Source organism: Ictidomys tridecemlineatus, unplaced genomic scaffold (assembly GCF_052094955.1).
Source record: "Ictidomys tridecemlineatus isolate mIctTri1 unplaced genomic scaffold, mIctTri1.hap1 Scaffold_419, whole genome shotgun sequence".
Classification (NCBI taxonomy): Eukaryota; Metazoa; Chordata; class Mammalia; order Rodentia; family Sciuridae; genus Ictidomys; species Ictidomys tridecemlineatus.
Window position 1 is genome coordinate 71,501 of NW_027522715.1, and position 22,962 is coordinate 94,462.

At 43.5% G+C, this 22,962-nt stretch overlaps 1 protein-coding gene across 2 annotated transcripts in view; it reads left to right on the forward strand.

The window, feature by feature from the left end:
- Positions 1-13,894: 13,894 nt before the first annotated feature.
- Positions 13,895-22,962, forward strand: part of LOC144373502 (trafficking kinesin-binding protein 1-like) — a 51,887-nt gene continuing 42,819 nt past the window's right edge. Inside the window, exons 1-3 of one of the 2 annotated variants that reach the window (XM_078036549.1) lie at positions 13,895-13,991; positions 19,892-20,008; positions 22,774-22,874. In XM_078036549.1, coding sequence (XP_077892675.1) covers positions 13,941-13,991; positions 19,892-20,008; positions 22,774-22,874 — 269 coding nt within the window. In that variant the 5' untranslated portion in view covers positions 13,895-13,940. The remainder of the gene's footprint in view (positions 13,992-19,891; positions 20,009-22,773; positions 22,875-22,962) is intronic. The other variant, XM_078036550.1, reaches the window with a different exon arrangement.

Consider the following 22,962-nt stretch of genomic DNA (forward strand, 5'->3'; position numbering starts at 1 on the left):
GTTGTGAACTTTTATTTATTACCCTTGTGTGCCGTATTTTAAGCAAATACCCTTCCAACTCCAGTCTGTGTGTCTGTGGCATTGCAATCCAAGCAGATAACTTATTTATTCTAATCTGGGAACACTGCCCAGCAAGGTGTTCCATGACCACCTGTTCAGGATATTTGTGGAAGGATAACATCCTCTATACATGATATTGTCATTCTGTGCCCTCCCTCCCAGCTAAAGATGTGAGCTTCAGTTGAGTGAGTTTAACCTTATGTCCACCAAGGCTTCTTTGAGGAAGTCCCTGAAGAGCCAGCTTCGGTCCCATGATTTCAAAACCATTTGTCCTCTGACTGTGAGAGCGCTGGTTATGTTCTCAATTTCCCCTCACCCTAGTGTGTCCGGACTCTCTGCAAGTAACTTACACCTTTTTTATTTGAATGTATTTTAAAGCAGTAGGTTGAATAACAAAGGAATATGAAAAACCATGGACTGATCAGACCACTTTATGTACTCAGAGAGAGAGGACCCACCCATCAGGAACACCAGTGTAAAAATGGGCTTAGGAACCAGGTAAGTAGGCCCCATAGCCCATCAGCTGTGGTCTAGCCCCTGGTCCCTGTCAGTGGCTGTGCTGTCAAGGATGGAATCCCGACCCACCATAATTGTCCCAGGGATGAAGAGGGAGGGCTCAGCCAGATATCAACAGCCAGCCAAGCCTCTGGGGCTTTACAGACATATAGAGTGCCACTTCTCAACTCTCAGTGATAACTGGTTGGTCATATTTTCCATTTTTATCAATTCATCATGAGTCAATATTTTTATAAAATACCATAACACCAAATTATGAGAAAAAATAAAATGCAAAGCAAAGGAAACTAAAATATAATATAATATCAAATTTTAATTGGAATCAACAGACATTAAATTGCATTTTAAAATATAGGAACAAACATAGGGAAAACTAAAAGCATTATGAAGACAGTACCCATTATTCATTGAAAATGTGCCTAGGGCATTTAGTATGGAGACTCATTGTTAAATTCAACTTTCGTAGTTCTGCAGGTATAACTAACCAAATAGTAAAAAGATAGGTAAGTGGTGATTTTCTGTACTAAACACTTAGACCTGCTTTTGAATGAATACTGTTTTATCAATATTAAGGTTTATAATATAATAAATGAGTATGTTTCTTTTCATTTGTTTTTCAGCTAGCTCAGGTTAATAACTTTCCTATTTACAAGGGATAATGTATAAGCTTCTCAGCTCTCTTTTACTAACACTCCAGATTGAAGCTGATATATCTCATTTCTTGACAAAAAATTTCCAATGGGGTTTTTTTTCCAGCCTGTAATTCAGGCTGAAGAATACACAATGCAAATTTTTATGCCTCCAAGTTAGATGATAATGTTAAGCTTTAAATTTTGAAAGGCTTGGATAAAAAATAACTTCATGGTAAAAGAAATAAATTAGAAAATTAAATATACACTTTTAGTTGCTCAGATTTTTAGGCATTTTTGGCTAAATATTGCCAAACAAACCTTAAAGCATCACTTGTTGTAATGTGGTCATTAGTTAGTGGCTCATGCCACCTGCAACTCAACCCAGGTGTTCCATGACACTTGAACGGACCCACATGCTTGGTCATGTTCTTGGACTTCATGACAATGTTAATTGTCCAAAATGCATCTGACCATATACTCTCAATTTCCATTCTTATCTCATTGTGGACAGTTTGCAGACTGATGTGAGCCCTCAGACCATTTTTCAGGTAGTGCTGGTGTGGGGACTTCTAACGTATAAAGCACCTTTTTGTTAAATATAATGAATTTCTGGTTAAATGATGAAGCTTTTGAACAAAATTTGTTATTTTTGCTTCTAGAAAAATCCCCCTCATGGCACAGAGCATTGGGGAGAAGTTGATGCCTTGGGATGGGCCCTTCTTCTCTTTCTTAACCTCAAAAAAAACATCATCAGTGAACATTTCCGCTTGATGATTCTGCCACCCCTCATGCAAAGAAACATAAATGCATGGTTTTCTTCAAACAGAAGTGTAGGATCTATAGGAGATCTTTAGGCTACATCTTGTCCTTCTTGACCCTGACTTGATGAACTAGAACCTGTGGGTGCATTGTAGTGTTAACTGTGGAATTGTTTAAGTAGGGGATGGAAGATTGAAAAAGCAAAAGGGAAAATTGATAAAGCAATAGTACTGATAACCACGGGAATCAGAGCCCTCAATTCTGTAGGACTGGAAGAGCAAAGGAAATATGTGGCATTGTTTAGACAATAAAACATCAATCTAATTATTAAGTTACTGTCTCTTAGCTCTGAATTCACCATTATATACCCTGCTGAGGCTTCTGTGTCAGGTGCTGCAGATAGGTAGACCCCTGAGGGCAGGAGGAGAAGAAGGAGACCTGTTTCTTCCTGCCTGTGAGCTGTCTCCCTCAGCAGCGCTTCTCCACCCTGGCAACAACATGGCTCTCCCTCATCCTAGACCTGCCTCACCACAACACTCTTTCCTCCTGCTCAGGGAGGGAAGTGGAGACGCACCCTCCCCTCAGAGCTCTGGGTTCACCTGCTCAGGACTCACTCCTCCAGCCTTCTCAGTTTATTTTATTCTAACCTGTTTCCTTTGCTCCCCAAGTCTTACAGAAGTGGGGGCTCTGATTCCTGTGGTTATCAGCACTATGTTTTCCCAATGTTCCCTTTTGCTTTTTCAATCTTCCATCCCCTTCTTAAGCAATTCCTCATATTCTCTCTGTTGAAAAAGGGCCAGTTCTTCCTACTGGTTGATAATTGTGACTCATTCCTCCAGCACCTAGTTCAACTTAGTCCTCCGTTGGTCAGAATTCTTTGTGAGAGTAATGAAAATTTTCATTTTAGCAAGATCCAAACCATATGTGGCCAGGCCTATTAGATGGGCTCCTCAGGGACGCAAATACAGTGAAGGAAGGAAATCCTGATGATAAACCATGGCCCTGAGGCCTGTTTAGAAACAAGGACCTTAGCACATTTGCTATGATTATGCATATAAACTCTAGAGTAGAGGCAGTCATATCAATTGGGGGGCTAGCACAATAATCCAGGAGACGGATAGTTGGTGGCTCTGTTCCAGGTGGTGGTGGAGAAAGAGGTGAAGAGAGGGTTAATTCTAAATGCATTTTGAAGCCAATCTGACAAAGAGGTTTGCTGAGGATTAGATGGAAGGTGAGAGGAGTCAAAGATCGTCCCAGGGCTTTTGACCTAAGCAGCTGGAAGGATGGAGTTGCCATCAGTTGAGTTGGGGAAGGTATTAGGTGGATAAAGTTTCAGGAGAAATCCATGAGTTGAAGTATGCACAGTTGATTTGAAATGTCACTAGGTGTCCAAGTGCAAATAATTCCAAATCTTTGCTCTTTGACTTGATTTATCACTTCCCCCTAGAATGAGGAAGCCAGATGTCAGTCCCTTTCAGCTCTCATTTCAGCATCTCTGGTGCACAGCACAGTGCCTGGACCACAATCATCTCAGAAAATAGCATTTGAGTGAATGGATGAAAAAAAAATTGTATACTGCAGAGGTTCCAATTGAGGCCAAAGTTTGTCTTATTCAAGCTCCAATTCCACACTTGTTTTCCAGTCAGGAAGAGAATAACCATTTGGTTCTGTAAACTGCAGCTTATAGTGTTCATTGGAAACCCATATTACTAGCTCATCACTTGTAAGTTGAAGTCCTTCTTCCCTGAAGTAGAGAGAAACCTCTCAGAGAGAGACACAGGAGTTTTCTGTCCTTCTTTTATAAGTGTGGCCCAGCCTGGATTCTGCTGGAGACTTATTCAGTCAGAAGACAGGGCTTTGACAACATCTCAGCTCTAGGAGGGGCCGAGGGACTGCGGTGGAGCAGGAGATGCCCCTTCCTTGCTTCTTTCTTTTTGTGTGGATATGCTGTTTGTGTTGTGCCCCCATCTCCTAGGAAACCTGAAGAACATTCTAGAACAAGTTCTCTGGGAGCTTCCCTCTCTGCTCAAGTTCAAATCCAAGTAATTACAGACTGTCTGTTGGACACTTGTCAGGGGACCACAGCCAGGTGCCTCCCTTGCCTGGTGTCCAGCACAGAATAGGAGGAGCCCTTTTGGACACTCTGTACTTTCACCTTAATTCAGCCAGCTTGGCCTTTTGCACCAGTGTGACTCTATAATGAGGTGACTATCCAGCACCTGACCTCTGGTGTCACCTTCTTCATGGAGTTTTCCTTAACTAAAGATTGCCAAACAAACCTTAAAGCATCACTTGTTGTAATGTGATCATTAGTTAGTGGCTCATGCCACCTGCAACTCAACCCAAGTGTTCCATGACACTTGAGGGGACCCACATGCTTGGTCATGTGCTTGGACTTCATGAGAATGTTAATTGTCCAAAAGGCATCTAACCATTTACTCTCAATTTCCATTCTTATCTCATTGTGGACAGTTTGCAGACTGATTCTTCAGACCATTCTTCAGGTAAGGCTGGTGTGGGGACTTCTATGGTATAAAGCACTTTTTGTTAAATATAATGAATTTCTGGTTAAATGATCAAGCTTTTGAACATAATTTGTTATTTTTGCTTCTAGAAAAATCCTTTTGATGGCACAGAGCAGTGGGGAGAAGTTGATGCCTTGGGATGGGCCCTTCTTCTCTTACTTAACCTCAAAACAAACATCATCAGTGAACATTTCCGCTTGATGATACAGCCACCCCTCATGCAAAGAAACATAAATGCATGGTTTTCTTCAAACAGAAGTGCAGGATCTATAGGAGATGTCCAGGCCACATGTTGTCCTTATTGACCCTGACTTGATGAACTGGGACCTCTGGGTGCATTGTAGTGTTAACTGTGGAATTGTTTAAGTAGGGGATGGAAGATTGAAAAAGCAAAAGGGAAAATTGGTAAAGCAATAGTACTCATAACCACGGGAATCAGAGCCCTTAATTCTGTAGGACTGGGGGAGCAAAGGAAATATGTGGCATTGTTTTCACAAAAAAATCAATCTAATTATTAAGTTTCTGTCTTTTAGCTCTGAATTCACCATTATATACCCTGCTGAGGCTTCTGTGTCAGGTGCTGCAGATAGGGAGACCCCTGAGGCCAGAAGGAGAAGCAAGAGACCTGTTTCTTCCTGCCTGTGAGCTGTCTCCCTCAGCAGCGCTTCTCCACCCTGGCAACAACATGGCTCTCCCTCATCCTAGACCTGCCTCACCACAACACTCCTTCCTCCTGCTCAGGGAGGGAAGTGCAGATGCACCCTCCCCTCAGAGCTCTGGGTTCACCTGCTCAGTACCCCCTCCTATGGCCTTCTCAGTTTATTTAATTCTAACCTGTTTCCTTTGCTCCCCAAGTCTTACAGAATTGGGGGCTCTGATTCCTGTGGTTATCAGCACTATGTTTTCCCAACGTTCCCTTTTGCTTTTCTAATCTTCCATTTTCTTCTAAAGCAATTTCCCATATTCTCTCTGTTGAAAAAAAGCCAGTCCTTCCTACTGGTTGATAATTGTGACTCATTCCTCCAGCACCTAGTTCAACTTTGTCCTCCGTTGGTAGAATTCTTTGTGAGAGTAATGAAAATGTTCATTTTAGCAAGATCCAAGCCATATGTGGCCAGGCCTATTAGATGGGCTTTCCAGGATCAAAAATGCAGTGAAGGAAAGAAACCTTGATGATAAACTATGGCCCTGAGGCCTGTTTAGAAACAAAGACCCTAGCACATTGCTATGATTATGCATATAAACTCTAGAGTAGAGGCAGTCATATAAATTGGGGGGCTAGCACAATAATCCAGGAGACGGATAGTTGGTGGCTCTGTTCCAGGTGGTGGTGGAGAAAGAGGTGAAGAGAGGGTTAATTCTAAATGCATTTTGAAGCCAATCTGACAAAGAGGTTTGCTGAGGATTAGATGGAAGGTGAGAGGAGTCAAAGATCTTCCCAAGGCTTTTGACCTAAGCAGCTGGAAGGATGGAGTGTCCATCAGTTGAGTTGGGGAAGGTATTAGGTGGATAAAGTTTCAGGAGAAATCCATGAGTTGAAGTATGCACAGTTGACTTTGAAATGTCACTAGGTATCCAAGTGTAAATGATTCCAAATCTTTGCTCTTTGACTGAGGAAGCCTGAAGTCAGTCCCTTTCAGCTCTCATTTCAGCATCTCTGGTGTGCAGCACACTGCCTGGACCACAATCATCTCAGTAAATAGCATTTGAGTGAATGGATGAAAAAAATTGTATACTGCAAAGGTTCCAATTGAGGCCAACGTTTGTCTTATTCAAGCTCCAACTCCACACTTGTTTTCCAGTCAGGAAGAGAATAACCATTTGGTTCTGTAAACTGCAGCTTCTAGTGTTCACTGGAAACCCATCTTACTAGCTCATCACTTGTAAGTTGAAGTCCTTCTTCCCTGAAGTAGAGAGAAACCTCTCAGAGAGAGACACAGGAGCTTTCTGTCCTTCTTTTATAAGTATGGCCCAGCCTGGATTCTGCTGGAGACTTATTCAGTCAGAAGACAGGCTTTGATAACATCTCGGCTCTAGGAGGGGCCAAGGGACTGAGGTGGATCAGGAGATGCCTCCTCCTGGCTTCTTTCTTTGTGTGCTGATATGCTGTTTGTGTTGTGCCCCCATCTCCTAGGAAACCTGAAGAACATTCTAGAACACATTCTCTGGGAGCTTCCCTCTCTGCTCAAGTTCAAATCCAAGTAATTACAAACTGTCTGTTGGACACCTGTCAGGGGACCACAGCCAGGTACCTCCTTTGCCTGGTGTCCAGCAGAGTATAGGAGGAGCCCTTCTGGACACTCTGTACTTTCACCTTAATTCAGCCAGCTCGGCCTTTTGCACCAGTGTGACTCTATAATGAGCTGCCTATCCAGCACCTGACCTCTGGTGTCACCTTCTTCATGGAGGCTTCCTTAACTCCCCATTTGAGTTTATGACCTGGGCAGTGCTAGGGGAATTGTGAGTTCTGGGTTATTGTGAAAGCAAATGACAGAATCTGTTACCTGTGGGTTGCACTGAGAGAGGGAGAGAAGCCCAGAAAACTTTCAGGATTCCAGACAACACTTGATAGACCAGCCTTTTGACTTGAATTACTTCAATGAAGGCATATATGTCACTTTCTTTCTAGCTTACACATGTTCAAATTGGAATTTTTCAAAGTGATTAACCAAGTAAACCCTAACAGAATGTCATTAATTCTTCCAGAGGAGTCTAGATGAATCTAGAAAAGACATTGAGCTGATCTTGCCTCCCCACTCCCCTACCGTAGTCTTGAAGGTGAGCCTGAGTTTGTGGAATCGCCCATCTCAGTTGGCCCTAGAATGGGAAGCTCTCTACTCAGGGCCCTGGGAGCAAGGGTCTGTGGTCACCATATGCCCCAGATAGTTACCCTTTACTCTTCCTGGATCTCCCAGATCCACATGCTGCAAAGCTCTGTGTGATAAGGGGACAGACCCTGAAAAAGATGAATTGACCCAGTGCTGTCATCCTTGTTACATTTCTGAGTCACCACCTTTGAAGGAAGGACATTCATCTTTGTGATTCACAATTTTCATCTGCAGAGACTCCAACACTCCCCACAAAAACACAAGGCAGGAAGGAGCCAAGGTTCTTGGTGGTGTCTCCCATCCCTTGGCTAATTTCTGACAGCTGTGGTCAAGAGACTTGATTTGGCCTGACTTTTCTTTTTCCTTTGTTAACTTCCAAGGAGTCATAGGTACAGTTGACAATTGTTTAGCATTTAGATTTATTTATGGTTTGATTTTTTTTAAGCAATTAAGTTACCGGATTAAGTTTGTGCAAAAATGAAGATGCTTATCTATGTAGTATCTAGTTAAATTCAAAAGCACAGAGACAGGAGTTTAAAGGACATCTATTTTGTAATGCCTGGAAACTTGGCTTGAATGGTGACTCATGTAGGATTTTATGGGAGGCTTTTCAGCTGGGCTCTCAGGTTCTGAACCTCCACCCTCCACCTTGTGACAGGGCAGACAGTAAGTAGTAAGTTGCCTTCCCTGAGTGTCCAGGGCCACACAGAATGATACTTTTTCATCTTGAAAACTGCTGCTGCTGGTCATAGTGAGAGAGGGCCCTTCCACTGCCTTGTGGACTTTTCATTTTTCTTTCTTTCTTTCTTTAGATACCAGGGATTGAACTCAGGGGCACTCAACTACTGAACCACACCCCAGCTCTTTTTTGTGTTTTATTTAGAGACAGGGTCTCACTGAGTTGCTTAGTGCCTGGGTTTTGCTGAGGCTGGCCTTGAACTTGAGATTCTCCTGCCGCAGCTTCCTGAGCCGCTGGGATTACAGGTGTGCGCTACTGTGCTTGGCGTACTCATTTTTCTGACACCTAATTACCAGTTCTGCCTTGACTGGGCATATCAGAAATCCTAGGGGCGTATATATATTTTGAAAGTTTATTCAATATGCATGTGTTTTTTATAATTAAAAACTATAGAAAACAAAATTTTCTGTAATAATAAAATTAATAAATTGAAACAAATTCTAGGGTACAGATGATAGAAGGAAAAATTATTAGATAGTATTTGGATTCTAAAAAACAAATTGAAAATCTTTTTTAATGAAAGTAATGACCCTATAAGCCAAACAGAATACAAACAACCCCAAATGTAAATATATGGACAGTCAAGAATATTTGTGGATATGGCTTCTGGGTCTTAGAGTTAGGAGGAGGCAGGGTCAGAGGTGTTTTTATTTTTTTACACAAAGACACACAACATATACATTTAGGTATGGTGAGTAAATTATTGACTTATTTATTCACTTCAGAAATATATAGATGTATCACACTGACATTAATGGGAGAAACTGAATTATCTGAACTAGCTTAAGAGATGAGAGGAGTATAACAAATTAGAACAATTAAAAAGAAAAAGAGGTGATGAGAGCTATTTGCTCCTTCTACCAAAATGAACGAGGAGTGAGATTTTCTAATATTTCTTAAAGACCACAAATAGGGTTGGTGGAAGCGTCAAGGGGGCTTATCAGGCCTGTTAATGTGACATGTGACATGGAGCTGAGGTCCCTTAGGAAAACATATTGCTGGAGACAAAACCTGAAGTTCCCTGCTTGGGTCTCAGCTCTGGCTGCTGCAGACAGCCCTCCCACGGCTCCCACCCTGCACCTCAGTGTCTCCCCATCACTGTTGTTTTCTTCCCTTGTGGGTTTGCACCCGGGCCCTCACCCCCAGTTACTCCTGAGCTTCCTACTGGCCAGGGTTCCTTTGCCTGGAACAGGGACTTGTTCCTACTCAGGGCCTGCCCACATAGATACTTGAGAATTTTTTTGACTATCATCTCATGCCAGTGAGTAGAAGGTGGAAAATGGGTGCCAGCATTTATTCTCCAATTTGTTTGGGGCGTGGTTTAATTTTCATCCAAGTTGCACTACTGGATTTTGGACTAAAACACCTCTCAGAATGGTGCCCCCGCAACCCAGTTAGCCGTGACAGCCCAAACACACATCTCCCTCCCTCTGATCAGTCAGCCCAGGCCTACTCATTCCACCTTGCCCTCGTGATACCTTCCTCTGTCTGCCTTCCCCAAAATGAGCACTTGATTCTCGCCTCATTTCAAAGTGGATTCTGCCCCAGTGGCACCCAGTTGTGATGCTGGCGGGAGGAAAGGAGGGGTCCTGCCACTATGGGTTGTGGTCAGCCCTGTGGGCCTGGCACATCATCCTGCAGTGATATGACTTTCACAAAGCCCTTGGTTTCACTGGGCAAGTTCCATGTTGCTTCTGACTTGTCATGTGCCCATCTGAAAGGGGGACATCAAACCTAGGAGGTAGACTGCTCTTGTTCCCCTCCTCTGGCAAGAGGTGCAGATCCTGTGCTTTGTGATTCACCTCCTGCTTTATCTGAACTCACAGATATCTCAGGGAAAGAGCCCACTTCTCTCTATTCCACTGCCAGCCAGAACCTTCCTGGATTAGTCCAGCAGTCAGGACTCTGGTCACTGTAAATTGCCTTGCATCCCCTCCCCCATGGCTCCCCAATGAGATCAAAATTTTTTCTGAAATACAAACCTCACACTTTCCCTTTGAAAAACCCTGCAGTGGCTTTTCATTGTCCTGTGATAAAAATTCTGTAGAGAGGCTCCCCAGGCCTTGAACCCCCAGACACCTCTCCTTGGCTTTCCTGTTTCCCTTGCACCCCAGGAGGGCAGGTGACCTGACTCATTGGGCATAGAGCCTGGTGATGATAATGAATGCCGTTTAGGTGTGAGTTCACTAGTACTAGAGGCTACATAAGTGTGTCACGTGGCTACTTGATGACCTAGACAGGGTACGTTTAATTTCTTTTTCTAGGATTTAGACCATAATGTTAATGTGTTAGTTTTTATGGAGGTTTGGGGCTGTTCCTTTATCTTCTTTTTTTGTTTTGTTTGGGGGCATTGGAAGTGAGTTTACTTGGTAGTGCTCTCTGGGTCAGAAAAGGAGCTTCCATTTGAAACACCATTCCTACAGAGAGAAAAACTTGCCCACGGTTTGTTGTAGGTTTAGTGTCTAGAAATTTGGTGCTTAAAAAGCACAGCCTGTACTTATCTTACACTGTAATGGCTTGGTTTCTTATTTTCCCTGCCTCATTGGTCTTAGCCCTGCCCCCTTACTTCTTGGAAGAGGAAACCCAAGACTCAGCCATTAAGAGACCTGCCCAGGCCTCCTGGCCTTTGTCTCCTGTAAAAATCTAAGCCTCAAAGTCAAGACTCTTCCTCCCCCAATACCATCAGCGCTTCTTACTCTGTTCACACACATCCTGAGCACTGTTGACTGGTTCCAGCCTGGCCTCTCTCTTGTGTCCTTTGTGGCTCTCTGTCAGACTGGCCTAGGCCTAGGATCAGTCCCTGCAGTGCAGCCCTATTCTCCCCATTCTCTGTGACATTGTGTTCTTGACATCTATGGAGTCACCGCTAGAAGTCCACCTGCCATGCAGGGTTGCTATGAAGGTTCAATCAGAAGGACTATCATGTCCTGAGAGACAGCATAGGGGCACGATAGGTGTTAGCCATGCTCCTGCTGGGGACACTGTTCTTGTTTTGCATTTGCCCTTGCTAGCTGTATGGCATTGAGCGAGTTATTTCCTTTTTCTGGGCCACAGTTCTCCATTTGTAAAATGGTTTGGTGAAAGTGCCCACCCCATGATATTGCTCTGAGGATTACTAGAGAGAATCCACACAGAGGGTTATGAATGACCTGGCCATAGACGTATTCTCAGTGGGATCTGCTCAGATGGATAACCTAAGCACTCTGAATTGACCCCTACATGATGTAGAAAGGCACAAGACACCACACTGTACCCCCATGAAGGTGTACACTTATTATCTGTCAATTGTTAAAAAAAAAGTTCTATTGCTTCTGGTATAAATTTCTCTTAAAAGTAAGCTTGGAGACTACCCTAGAACCTTATATTGTGGCTGACTATATATTTTCCCTGAAAAGTATTTAAAGTAATCCCCCCAATGGTTATTGTAGAATAAAAAGAAAATTAAAATTTGTGAATGTATCCAAATGTCAGCTTCTTTGTGGCTATCTTTAATTTTTTTACTGAATACTATAAATTTATACGCTTCTCTCTCCCCCCAAATTGGTATAATATGTACTTTTAAAACTATAACTGGAATAATAACACACTTCCTTGCAATAGAATAGGCAGTAGGTTTTCACTTATACCTCTGACTTGTCTAATTAGATTCAGTCAAAGGTCCTTGCACTTATGGGGGTGCCTGAACCCTGTTCCTTCCCCCCAGCTACAGTTGTGCCATTTGGGGTGTGAAGGGGCACCCCAGCCTCCTTTCACTATGTGCGTGGTGTCAGTGGGTGCCTGATAAAGTGATGCTAGCAAGATCATTGGTGTAGCTGTGTATTTTTGTTGCAAAGGTATTTTAAAGCTTTTTGAAATTAGCTTTATAAAAGGGTAACACAAGGAATCCTTGTGGTGGTAGATACGTATACATGCACAGGCTGAAGATTGTACAGAGCTTCATGTACACCTGGTCCCATACACACACACACACACACACACACACACACACACACACACACTGTAGGTAAAACTGGGGAAATCTGAGGAAGATGCATGGATTGTGTCAATGCTGTATTCCTGTTGTAGTATCATGTGATAATTTTGCAGAATGTAACCATTGAGGGAACCTGACTCCAGGGTGTGCGGGATCCCTCTCTAATTTCTTACAACTACATGTGGTTACATGTGACTGGCTGTATGAATAATTACAGTGATCTTGGTTCACAAATGGAGCTCTAAAGGTTTAAGTGTAATCTCTGATTAATGTAATGCTAGAGAAATAGCAGCTCTGAAACTTATTCTAGAAGAACATCACATCTATGCAGGAGGAAAATTAACTCCTGGTGGTAGGAATCTTCACATAGGATTTCTTGTGCCCTGGAGCTGATGGACTATCTAGGGCAATTGGAGCTGGACTTCATCTACATTAAATTAGATTCTGGCTTAAGCCTACTCTTATAAATATCCTTTGCCAATCTCTCCCTGGCAACTCTGTATGAGGCAAGGGAAAGGGAAATGGCTCAGGCCATGAGTATCCCTGCAGCAGGCAGGAGGTATCCTGCCATGGAAGTGCTGAATGGAGGGCAGGGGGCAGAGGGCCAGGCTCCTGGCTTGGAGGACTCAGTCTGGTCGGTTTCAGATTCAGGACCAGATTTCAAGGTTCCTCCTTAAGCTAGAAAATCATTGCAACAGCTCAGATTTCTCTGAGCTCATTTGCTAGGATGATCTCTACTTGCATTTAATAAAATATTTAAAGACCTATTGAATTCCAGTTACAGTTTGCCATTAGTAATGCCCCTGAATATGAGTTACTAATACACTTTAATTCCTAATGCCTTGCATGGGCTATTACTGAATGGGCTGGACCACTAAGAAAGCATCCACTCCTAACAGAATTATTCTCCAGTGTTTTAGTTATGAAGCATTACTAAGAAGTTTTATTTAGCACCAAAGTGACAAGGTTTAAGAAATTTGCACTTTGGCCCTGAATCCATTTACATTCACTCTGTCCCCTGTAGAAGAAAACCTGTGCTACCTTCTCTGTGTTTGTTGAACTGCAAATCAATTCTTTGCCACTGATTTAAAATAAAACAACTCTGAGTTTTTTGTTTTTTGTTTTGTTTTGTTTTTTGGCACACTTCTTTCCTTGCACAACCCTTTTCTTCATTAGAAGGAGAACAAAGACACATAGTCCTAAAGCAGCTTGTGAGCCCCCTCTGTGACCACAGTGAAGTGTATGTGTAATGAAACCACAGTGTGTGTGTGTGTGTGTGTGTGTAGCAGCAACAGCAACAATAGTAGTAGTGTTTTTAAAAATATATATGTATCACCCTAGTTTCCTGGTATGAACGCTGGTTGCGTAGGCTTAGAATTGAGGCCATTTGGGAAGAAGGGGCCTGTGCTATTAGGAAATTACCAGTTTAAGGTTGTTGTTCAGTAATTAAACCAATTGCTGCTTCCTGAAAGCTCCCGTTCTCTCCATGTGAATCTGTCCAGTCAATAGGCTCTGGATCCTATGGGAATTATGGAAATTGATTAATGGGAGCTGTGCTGCTGACCTCCTCCCCATTCACTTCAATTTGCTGAGTCTGTATGGGGCCAGACCCTATTTCATTGCCACCACCAGACCTCACCTTGAAGTCAGGGCTTCATAGGAACTCCATGACAACTCTCCTTGTCACAAACCTGGGCTTCCTCAATGGAACTGGGGCATGAGACCCCTGGGGTGCTGAGTACAGTGTGGGTTGAACCCAGCAAAATCCATTATCCTTCATGCCTAATAAGCAGAGACAATTTCAGGGCCAGTGTTTTACATGTACCATTTGTTGGGTGGGGTTGTGGCACCACAGTCTCACTGTGACTTCTGTTTCTTACAGTTTTATGTGCTGAAAGAGTTGGCCAGATGACTAAGACATACAATGACATAGGTGCTGTTACTCGACTTCTTGAGGAGGTTAGTATTCAGGGGAAGACAAAAAAGGTTGCTTATAATTGATCGATCGTAATTTATATTGATTAGTGCAAACGTTACTATTTCAGCAGGAGTCCTAGAGATTGGGCCTCCTTGGGGTATAATTTAATGGCTTTACTTTTTGAACTAGTGGTTATGTAGCTGACCTTGGTAGCTGTAGTTTTCTGCAAGTGTTTTAGGTTTTTAAAGGAACATACCATTGACACAAAATATGGTAGCATTCAGATACTTGCTAGAATACCCAGTTTAATATTTGAGAACCACTAAAATATATTTTAAATCCCAAATGTCAGAAAAATACATGATTATCCCTGTCTTTCTAACCTATTTTAAGTTTTTACTTATATCAGGCTAGTGTGATATTACAGTGTCAGTGTGGGAAGAAGTAAAATAAGCGTGGCAAGGAAAATCTAGAGAAGTGGCTTAGGATTAGGCAACTACTTGAGGACTGGTTCTCAGTTTCTTCTGAGCATTCCATTGGCAGAGAATTGAGGTCCGAAGGCCTCAGAAAAAGGAGCATGACACGCGCATCCATAGGCCTCTCCCAGGCTGGAGCAGGTAGGGTTTTAGCTAGTATTTGCTAAGTGCCCCAAATATCCCAGCACCACTGAATCCAGCCTTTAGTGAACAGGTGCTGGCTTTTAGATCTGTGTTTCTGCTCTAGACTCCAGAATGACTTTGGGCTCATGACTGTTCATTCACATCTTCCCTGGAAAAAGAGTAGAAGGGATGGGAGACTGAAATCATTGCTACCATTTTGGGGGCACTGGGAAGACAAGGTTGAAACCTGGGTGGGACCTGGACCAGTATGGGGGGGGACCCAAAGCTTTTGCAGTGACTCTCTGTTCTCCCTGTTTCATGTCTCTGTCTCCCTGTGTTTCTCCCTTCTGCACAACCAGCCTCCCCACACCTGCCCTGCAACACACTCCTGTCTCGTTCTCTTGAAGGGGAAGTTGCAAACTCTTCAGGGCCATATAAATGATGTCAGGGTTTGTTTCTGTGTGACTGGGCATGGGGGAAAGCATTTTGGGGCCTTGACCTTGTGCCTTCTGGTGGCATCCAGAATTGCAGCCATCTTGGTGGTGGCATTGGCCATGTGGCAGGTTCACATGGTTGGGCCCAGGGGACTTTTTAAACCTTAGATATAATAGATCTTTGATGAAATATCTGTTTCTTACTATTTGGGATAAAACTGAACTGAGAGCTGAGTGTTTTCTACAGGCCATCTCATTAATTCTGTAGTAGCTTTCAGAAGTTGATATTGCTGTTTCCTCCATTTTATATGGAAGGAGCCAGAATTCAGTGGGACAGGCACCAAGATTACTTGGCAGATTCCCAGCCCTGCCCCTTAGCCCCCCTTGCCTGGTGGGTCTGTTGCTCTTGACAGTTTTGTTTGCTGGCCCATTTAGTCTTTGTTAATACAGTTGTCCGTGGGACACTTACTTGGAAAATGTGACCAGGGCACAGCAGCCTCTGGGTGTGCACTGCCAAGGTCCTTGCTGAGGCTTGTCTGAGCTGGCAGTGCTGTGTATGTAAATGCTCCACAGGGCTCCTGCTCTCTGCTAGGACATGCAAGGACCACTTTTATTTTTTCTTTTTACTTCTCTCTCTCTCTCTCTCTCTCTCTCTCTCTCTCTCTCTCTCTCTCTCTCTTCCCCTTCCCTCCCTCCCTCCCCCTCTCTCTCTCTCTTTTTTGTGTGTGTATGTTGAGGAGGGCTCATGGTTTAGGAGGTCTCAGTCTCTAGATGGCTGACTGGGCCCAGGTGAGGCAGACCATCATGATGGAAAGGTACAGAGGAAGAAGCAGCTCCTTGGTCACAAGAAAGTAGAGAGAGCGCAGGATCATTTCTAAGGAGCCAAGGACATAAGTTTTTTTTATGTAGATACTTAGTATCAAGAATTCATTTTCCAGAGGCTGGGCATATAGCTCAGTTGGTAGATTACTTGCCCTGCATGCACAAGGCCCTGGGTTCAATCCCCAGCACCACAAGAGGGAAAAACAAACAAATAAATAAGTAATTCACTTTCCCTCTAGTTTATTTCCTGACCGAATGTTGCTATATGAAGAATATAGTCTCATATTTTTTAAAAATTGAGTTGCTGGAAAGAATATTGGTAGGGTAATTTCTTCACATGAGTGTTTCATTGTGGCTTCTTTTATTTTTAAAGAGTTATCATGTTTTTAGTTTTTTTTTAATATATATATAGTTTTTTTTAGTTGTTGATGGACCTTTATTTTATTTGCTTATTTATATGTGGTGCTGGGAATCTAATGCAGTGCCTCATGTATACAAGGCAAGGGCTCTACTGCTGAGCTACAACTCCAGCCCAGGTTATCATGTTTTTATCTCTGTGTTTTATAAATAGCAACACCATTTTGTTCTTGCCCTGATAAAATCCCAGATGAATTTACTACCTTTCTCTGGAAGCATTTGGTTAAAGTCTAGCTGCACAAGTCATGTGACAGCTGCACCCTGCTGTGCTTTTCACTGGCCTTTGCCTCTGTTTCCTCTGCTCATTTGTGTTGGTTTGCATGCTGGCCACATGCAGGGTGGTGCCAGGGAGTTGCAGAGGATGCTGAAGCACAGCCCTTGAATGTGGACTGTGCTCCTGGTTTAAGGGGAGGAGGCTGCTGCAGCTCACCCTGGCTCCCTGCTGTTGGGAATATACCTTTGGGTAGAGCTTGTCTTGTCCCCTCTCTCTCTGAGAGAGAGAGAGAGAGAGAGAGAGAGAGAGAGAGAGAGAGAGAGAGAATGAATGAATATGTTCCACTGTCCCCTTAGTCATGCTTTTATCCTAAAATTAGTGAATGGGATGAGTCAGCTGCTACAAGAGGGAGGCAGGCTGTTCCTTCTCTAGTGGGTGCACTGTCAGTGCAGGGTTTTGTTGCAAGACCAAAGGCTGAGTCCAAGCAGCAGTCTTCAAAAGCAAAACAAAGCAAAGCATAGCCAAAGGGAGGGAGCAGGCAGTTAGAGCAAGCTCCACCTTGCCTCATTTCCCACATGATAAGAGGATTAGGTTTTCCTAATAATTTACTACTTCCAAGGGCCTAAATTATTTGTAGTCTCTTATTCTCTTATGGTTTTATCCACTAGTCATTTCCTAGCTGTTTCCTGAATTTAGAAGCAAACATTTGTCATATGATAATTGGTAGTAAGAAATGGGAGCTTTTTTTTTTCCCCCATCTTGTGATTCCCTCCAAGGAAACTCAACTAGCCTGATGCATTAGTAAAACTAGAGCAAAAAAGACCAGAGATGGTATAATAATTTTGGAAGTGTTTTTCATTTCATTCATAAATATTTTTACTGTAACTTCCTGCTTTTTTTTTTTTTTAACCAGCCAAGAATGTTCTTTGTGATGACTGTAGAGATAAGGTTTCCTGTGTGCAGATGCCAGCCCTCCATGGGGCCAGGAGAGGCTGAAGGCCCCAGAGCTGGGGTTGGAGGTGTGAATGCAGGGCAAAAGCCTTCCTTGTTGAGCTACCACTTCACTTGTTCCCCCCCCCCCCCCCGACCCGCCCTGCCTGTTTCCATTGCTCTTGGGTGGTGGCCCTCAATGCCCTAGGAAGCCATCCCTCCTTCTTTGGGTTCCCTGGCAGTGCCTTGCCTAACCTGCCTTCAGCCTTGTAATTTTTGCTCAATTTGTCTGCAGGGAAACGTGCAGACAAAATGTGGCTGAGGTGTGCAAAGGGTCTGTGCTTGCTGGGGCTCACCAGCCTGGAAAGCAGTGCAGAGCAGGGAGGCAGAGAGTGAGCTGATGGGCGTTATTTAAGCACCATTGGGCACTCAGTCTAAGAGCTTGTTCTAGCAGAAAAATTTAATAGACTCAAGTTAGATTTATGGAGACTTTGCTTCACAGAGAAGTGTCCTTTGTAGTGCAGTTTTAGCCAAATGCAAAAGAGCTGAAACCCACTTGGACTGGGTGCTGAGACACTGGAATTCTGTACCTATTCCCTTGCACACAGTTCTTTGAATTCTTTCCCTTAGATACCAAGTAAACACAACTGTTGAGTCTGAGAATTGACAAAGGGATGTGAGATAAGGAAGCTTCCTGGTAGATGCTGTGGCCAGCAGGAATAAATGCACAGAGATGAGCATCTAGATGGATTGGGCAGAGCCACTGTGTCCCCTTCGCTGCATGGGAGGGTCCTTTCCACATGTGCTGAGTCTCTAGGTGGTAAGGGAACAGTGGTAAGGGAACTATTTCTAAGATGCTAGAAATAAAAACTGTATTTTCCTTTTGTCATACAACTTAGTCATAAAGCTAGATTTTTTTTTCCCAAGGCGCTCTCAGCTAGCCTGCCCCCTTCCTTACCCTCCATTTAACAGACAAGGGAATTGTGCCACTGGGATGTTCAAACTGTTGTACTCAACTTAGAGTAGGATGGCTCACCTGGGAGCAGTTAAACTGGTGACCAGTGCCTGCTGTAAGAAACACAGCTTAGGGACCAGGATGTGGCTCAGAGGTAGAGTGAGTTCTTAGCATGCACCAGGCCCTGGGTTCCATCCCCAGCACCAAAGAAAAGAGAAAAGGAATGAGTCTTAGGTTTTTGTCCCGGTACTCATACAGGTAAACATGTGATAAACAAAAGTTTAAACATGAAATAGTGCCCTTATCATGTGCATGCACTCTGGTATTTTTCAGTTTTGTGCTATTGTTTTGAATTCAAAACAAAATGCTGGTAACTGAATGATGACTAAAATGATATTTCAACCCACCTAGGGGTCATAAGATGTGTTTCGAAACAACTAACCCACAGTGTTCCTGATGCTGGTGAAGCCAAAGCCATTTGCCTCAGGCCACATGGGTGGTTAATAAGTGGGTGTTGGAGCATAACCTGGGACTCCTCTCCAGCTTTGTTTCTTCTCCCCCAAACTACAATGTTTCCATGCTTTTAAAATACTGGCGAACAGAATAATTAGTGTAAGACTGCTACAGAAATGTGGTTTCCCAGAGCCCCCTCTTCTCATCATCCCCTGTCCCCACCTAGCAGTGACAGGTGGAGTATGACCATAGAGGCAAGGATGGATGCTGTGGGGATCATGAGTGTGCACTCAGGGAAGCCATCTGTCCATCATCCAGGACATCTTTCTTCTCTCATAGACAGTCCTGTCTTTATGTGCCACACTGGATTTTCCAGCGTGTGCTGCTCTGTCTAATTGAGGTCATTGACCAAACCATCAGAAAATCCTGTGTCTGAGCACATTGCCTCTAAAGTAGGGCAAATGTGTGCATCATCTCTGCATTTTGAAAGACTGTTGTTTGTTTTTAATAGAGCCTACATAACCTCTCCTAAGCAAAACACAAAATAGCCAAACAAAACAGATGTAGTTGTGTCTCAGAGTGACTTTAAATGTTTTTGTTTCATAGGAGGCAAAAATAAGGAACTCAGTGCATTCCAGCCTGGTAAATGGTACAGAGGCTGCCCCCCTCTGCCAGATCTCAGCTGCATTGTGAGAGCATTTTAGAACTTCTTCATTCCTCTTACAAAGAGTTATTGGTGTTTCCATGTGCTGAGCCCTGGCATTACAGCAGCCCAGTGGCAGGTGGAGAGAAGCTGTATCAACGATTGCACAAACACCAAAAGCAGTTGTGCAGAAGTGTCTTTGGAAGCATTTTTCCCACTGTGGGAACAAAGATTTGTTTTCATCACATCTTCAGGCTTCCCTTTGGTTGCTTCATGTCTGCGTAGCTCTCGTACATACGTGGGCAGAGTTTACTCCTCTTTAACAGGCGTCAAATGCTGACACTGATGGTGAATTATCAATTCTTTTGTTATTGCTGGATGCCCTTGTTTTCCTCACTTGACATCAAGCCCTAATGGCTCCTTCAGGACATGGGGGTATTTTTGAATCCTCCTTCTCCCTCTTGCCTTTTGTAGAAAGAAAGGGATTTGGAGTTGGCTGCGCGGATCCGCCAGTCGTTGTTGAAGAAGAACAAGACTTTAACTGAGAGGAACGAGCTGCTGGAGGAGCAAGTGGAACACATCAGGGAGGAGGTGAGGCACGATGGACTTGGGAGCAAGGTGGAGGGAGATGGGTTGGAGAAGCCACCCTGAGGGAGCACCCAGACCTGAGCCAGGGCTCCTGTCAGAAGTGGCCTCCTGGAGGCCGGAAGCTGGTGTCCTGCAGCTCTTTTCTCACACATCATGGACGGGTCTCTCAGGGTAGGCACAGTCCTTAGTTAGTAGGCCTACAGTACCCTGTCATGTAGGCAGGCTGGGCAGCAGGGACCGGTCACAGTCCTCCCCTTCTCAAAGTGCAGACTCCAACCTCAGAGCTGCTCCATGCTCAGCAGAAGCACATACAGGCCAACACAACAGCAAGTGAGCAGAAGGTGGCTGGGCCAGAGAAGGCCACCTCCTGCTGCAGGGGAAGGTGGTGACTGGCATTCATCCTTGTAATGTAATATCATATGTATAGGGAAAAAAATTAGCCTATTGTTTTCATGGAAAAAAACCCTGTTATTTTCATGATGCCCATCTTGGCTGGTGACTGTCAATGGCTACAGGAAGGGCACAAAATGTTTTGACTTATCAGACTTAGCCTAAGAGGATGAGAAGGATCCACACCTGTTTTCTGAAGCCATGTGGTGTGGCCAGGAGGAAGGAAGCAATGGTGTCAGCCAGAATAGGAGTAGGAAGCTGAGAGTCAGGCCCTTGTTTCCTGTCACCCTATTTCCACAGTGAATTTTGACTGTGAAATTTTGACAGTTTTTTTTTTTTTTTAAAGGAAGCTTCTCTCTTATTTTTCTATCAGGAACTTCCTTATTGGGAGTGTGCGTCCTTACCTATGTCCCTAAGATGTAATCAAATTTTCTTCTCACTGAAACGATTCCCAACCTGGGTTTAATGGCAATTTTAATAAGATGAAGTTGAGTTGTCATACTATATGAAAAGATTTAATCCCAGGCTATCTTTAAAGATGGTGAAGTAGAATACTGTTGTGTTCTAGGAGAAATAAAGTTGACCCCTGTCTTCCCTGCCCCTAGCATCGTGACCTGAAGTCATCCTCCCTTCTCTTAGGTGACCATGAAGAAAGTGTGGGGGTTAGCCTGGGACCCTTCTTACAATTTTTCATTTTTTAATTGGTACACTATATTTATACTTAATGGTGGTATTTTTTGTTAACACATTCTTACATGCAAACAGTATAACACTATAATTTGGACAATATCATTTTCCAGTATTTCCCTTTCCCCTTTTCTCCTTCCTCCCCTTGGTCCCTTACCCTTTCCTCTACTGATCTTCCTTAGATTTATGTGAGATTTCTATCTACTTTCTTTTCTTTTTTCCTCTCTAGCTTCCACATATGAAAGAAATCATAAAGCCCTTGACCTTCTGAGTTTGGCTTATGTCACTTATCATGTTCTCTAGTTCCATTCATTTTTCTGCAAATGAAATATTTTCATTACTCTTCATAGCTGAATAAAACTCCACAGAATAAGTATACCACGTTTTAAAAAAATCATTCCTTGTCCATTTATTGATGGACATTTAGGCTGCTTCTATAGTTTTCAGACTGCAATTTTGTTGTTGTTGAAACGAGGGATTGAACCCAGGGGTACTCTAACACTGATCTATATCCCTAGACCTTTTTATTTATTTCTTAAATTTTGAGACAGATTCTCATTAAGTTGCCCAGGCTGGGCTTGAACTTGTGATCCTTCTGCCCTCAGCCTCCCTAGTAGCCACCTCGCCCCTTCTGGGCAGAGGAACATGCCACTCAGGAACCAATAAATCACATTACCATTCTTTCATGGAATTCCTTACCACGTATAAAGAATATCCTATTCTCTGGGATTGGAAATGTTTTGTCCCCCTGCCTTGGAAAAGCTTTGAATTTACAAAGTATAGCATATTCCTCTTTGGCACATCATTGAATGATCAGTCTAGGTGTTGAAGACTTTGTGTATATAATAAATTGGCTTCTCCTCGGGAGAAACAGTTCACTCCCTGTGTTGGGTCGGAAATTGGACTTAACCGTAGACCTCACATCAAGTTCTAAATAAGAAAGAAAACAGAGTCGCACTACTCTTTTTAGTACTGATTTCATGTTCATCAGTACTAAATATTGGAAGGGCAAATGAAGAGTTTTATAGCAAAAGTTTTTTACTTTAAAACCTGAAATTAATCTCCATGATTTGCCAAACCACCATAGCAGTAGTTGTGTGATCAGTTTTTGATAGTTGCTCTTTTCCTCCTGTATCTGAAATTTCTGTTTAGGGATTGTTGAGTGAAGAGCAAGGACTGACCGAGAGTGTCCAGGAGCCCCATGAAAGTGTATCAGTCACCAGGTGGGGCTGTGTGGGCTTCCAGGTAGGGTGGACTAGCTGCTTATGGCAGCCCACCAGAGCTGGCACCTCCATGATCCTGTTCTGAGTTGGATTTGGTTCCAGTAGAAGTGAATGGCCTCTTCTTTCATTTGGTAGTGTGTCCAGCTGGTCATCTGACTACTTCCAAAGCCCAGAAGTAATCTCATGTCCTCCATCATCATTCTAGAGCCTTCGTGTCCCTTTTCTATACCAAAATTAAAATTATTAATTTAGAGAAGGAGATTTCTGCCTTCAAGCAATGGATTCTGTTTTTCTTAAGTGAGGTCAGACTCAACTCTTAGAAACGCCTATTTTGTTGAGTAGCACATAATCGATTAGTGCCTTCACTTTCAACGGGAAATTTGTCTCTAAGTAGTAAGTGTTTGAGTACAAGGAGGACATTATCGCCTCTTAGAAAGCAAAAGGTGAGCCTGGCTCTTGTCTGTGCAGGTTTCTCAGCTCCGCCATGAGCTGTCCATGAAGGATGAGCTGCTCCAATTCTACACCAGTGCTGCGGAGGAGAGCGAGCCAGAGTCTGTCTGCTCAACCCCGTAAGTCACCTGGGGGCTGTGTTTCTGGAGGCCAGGGCACAGGCTGCTGTTGATGTCATTGGAGTCACGTAGGCAGGGTCACCTCCAC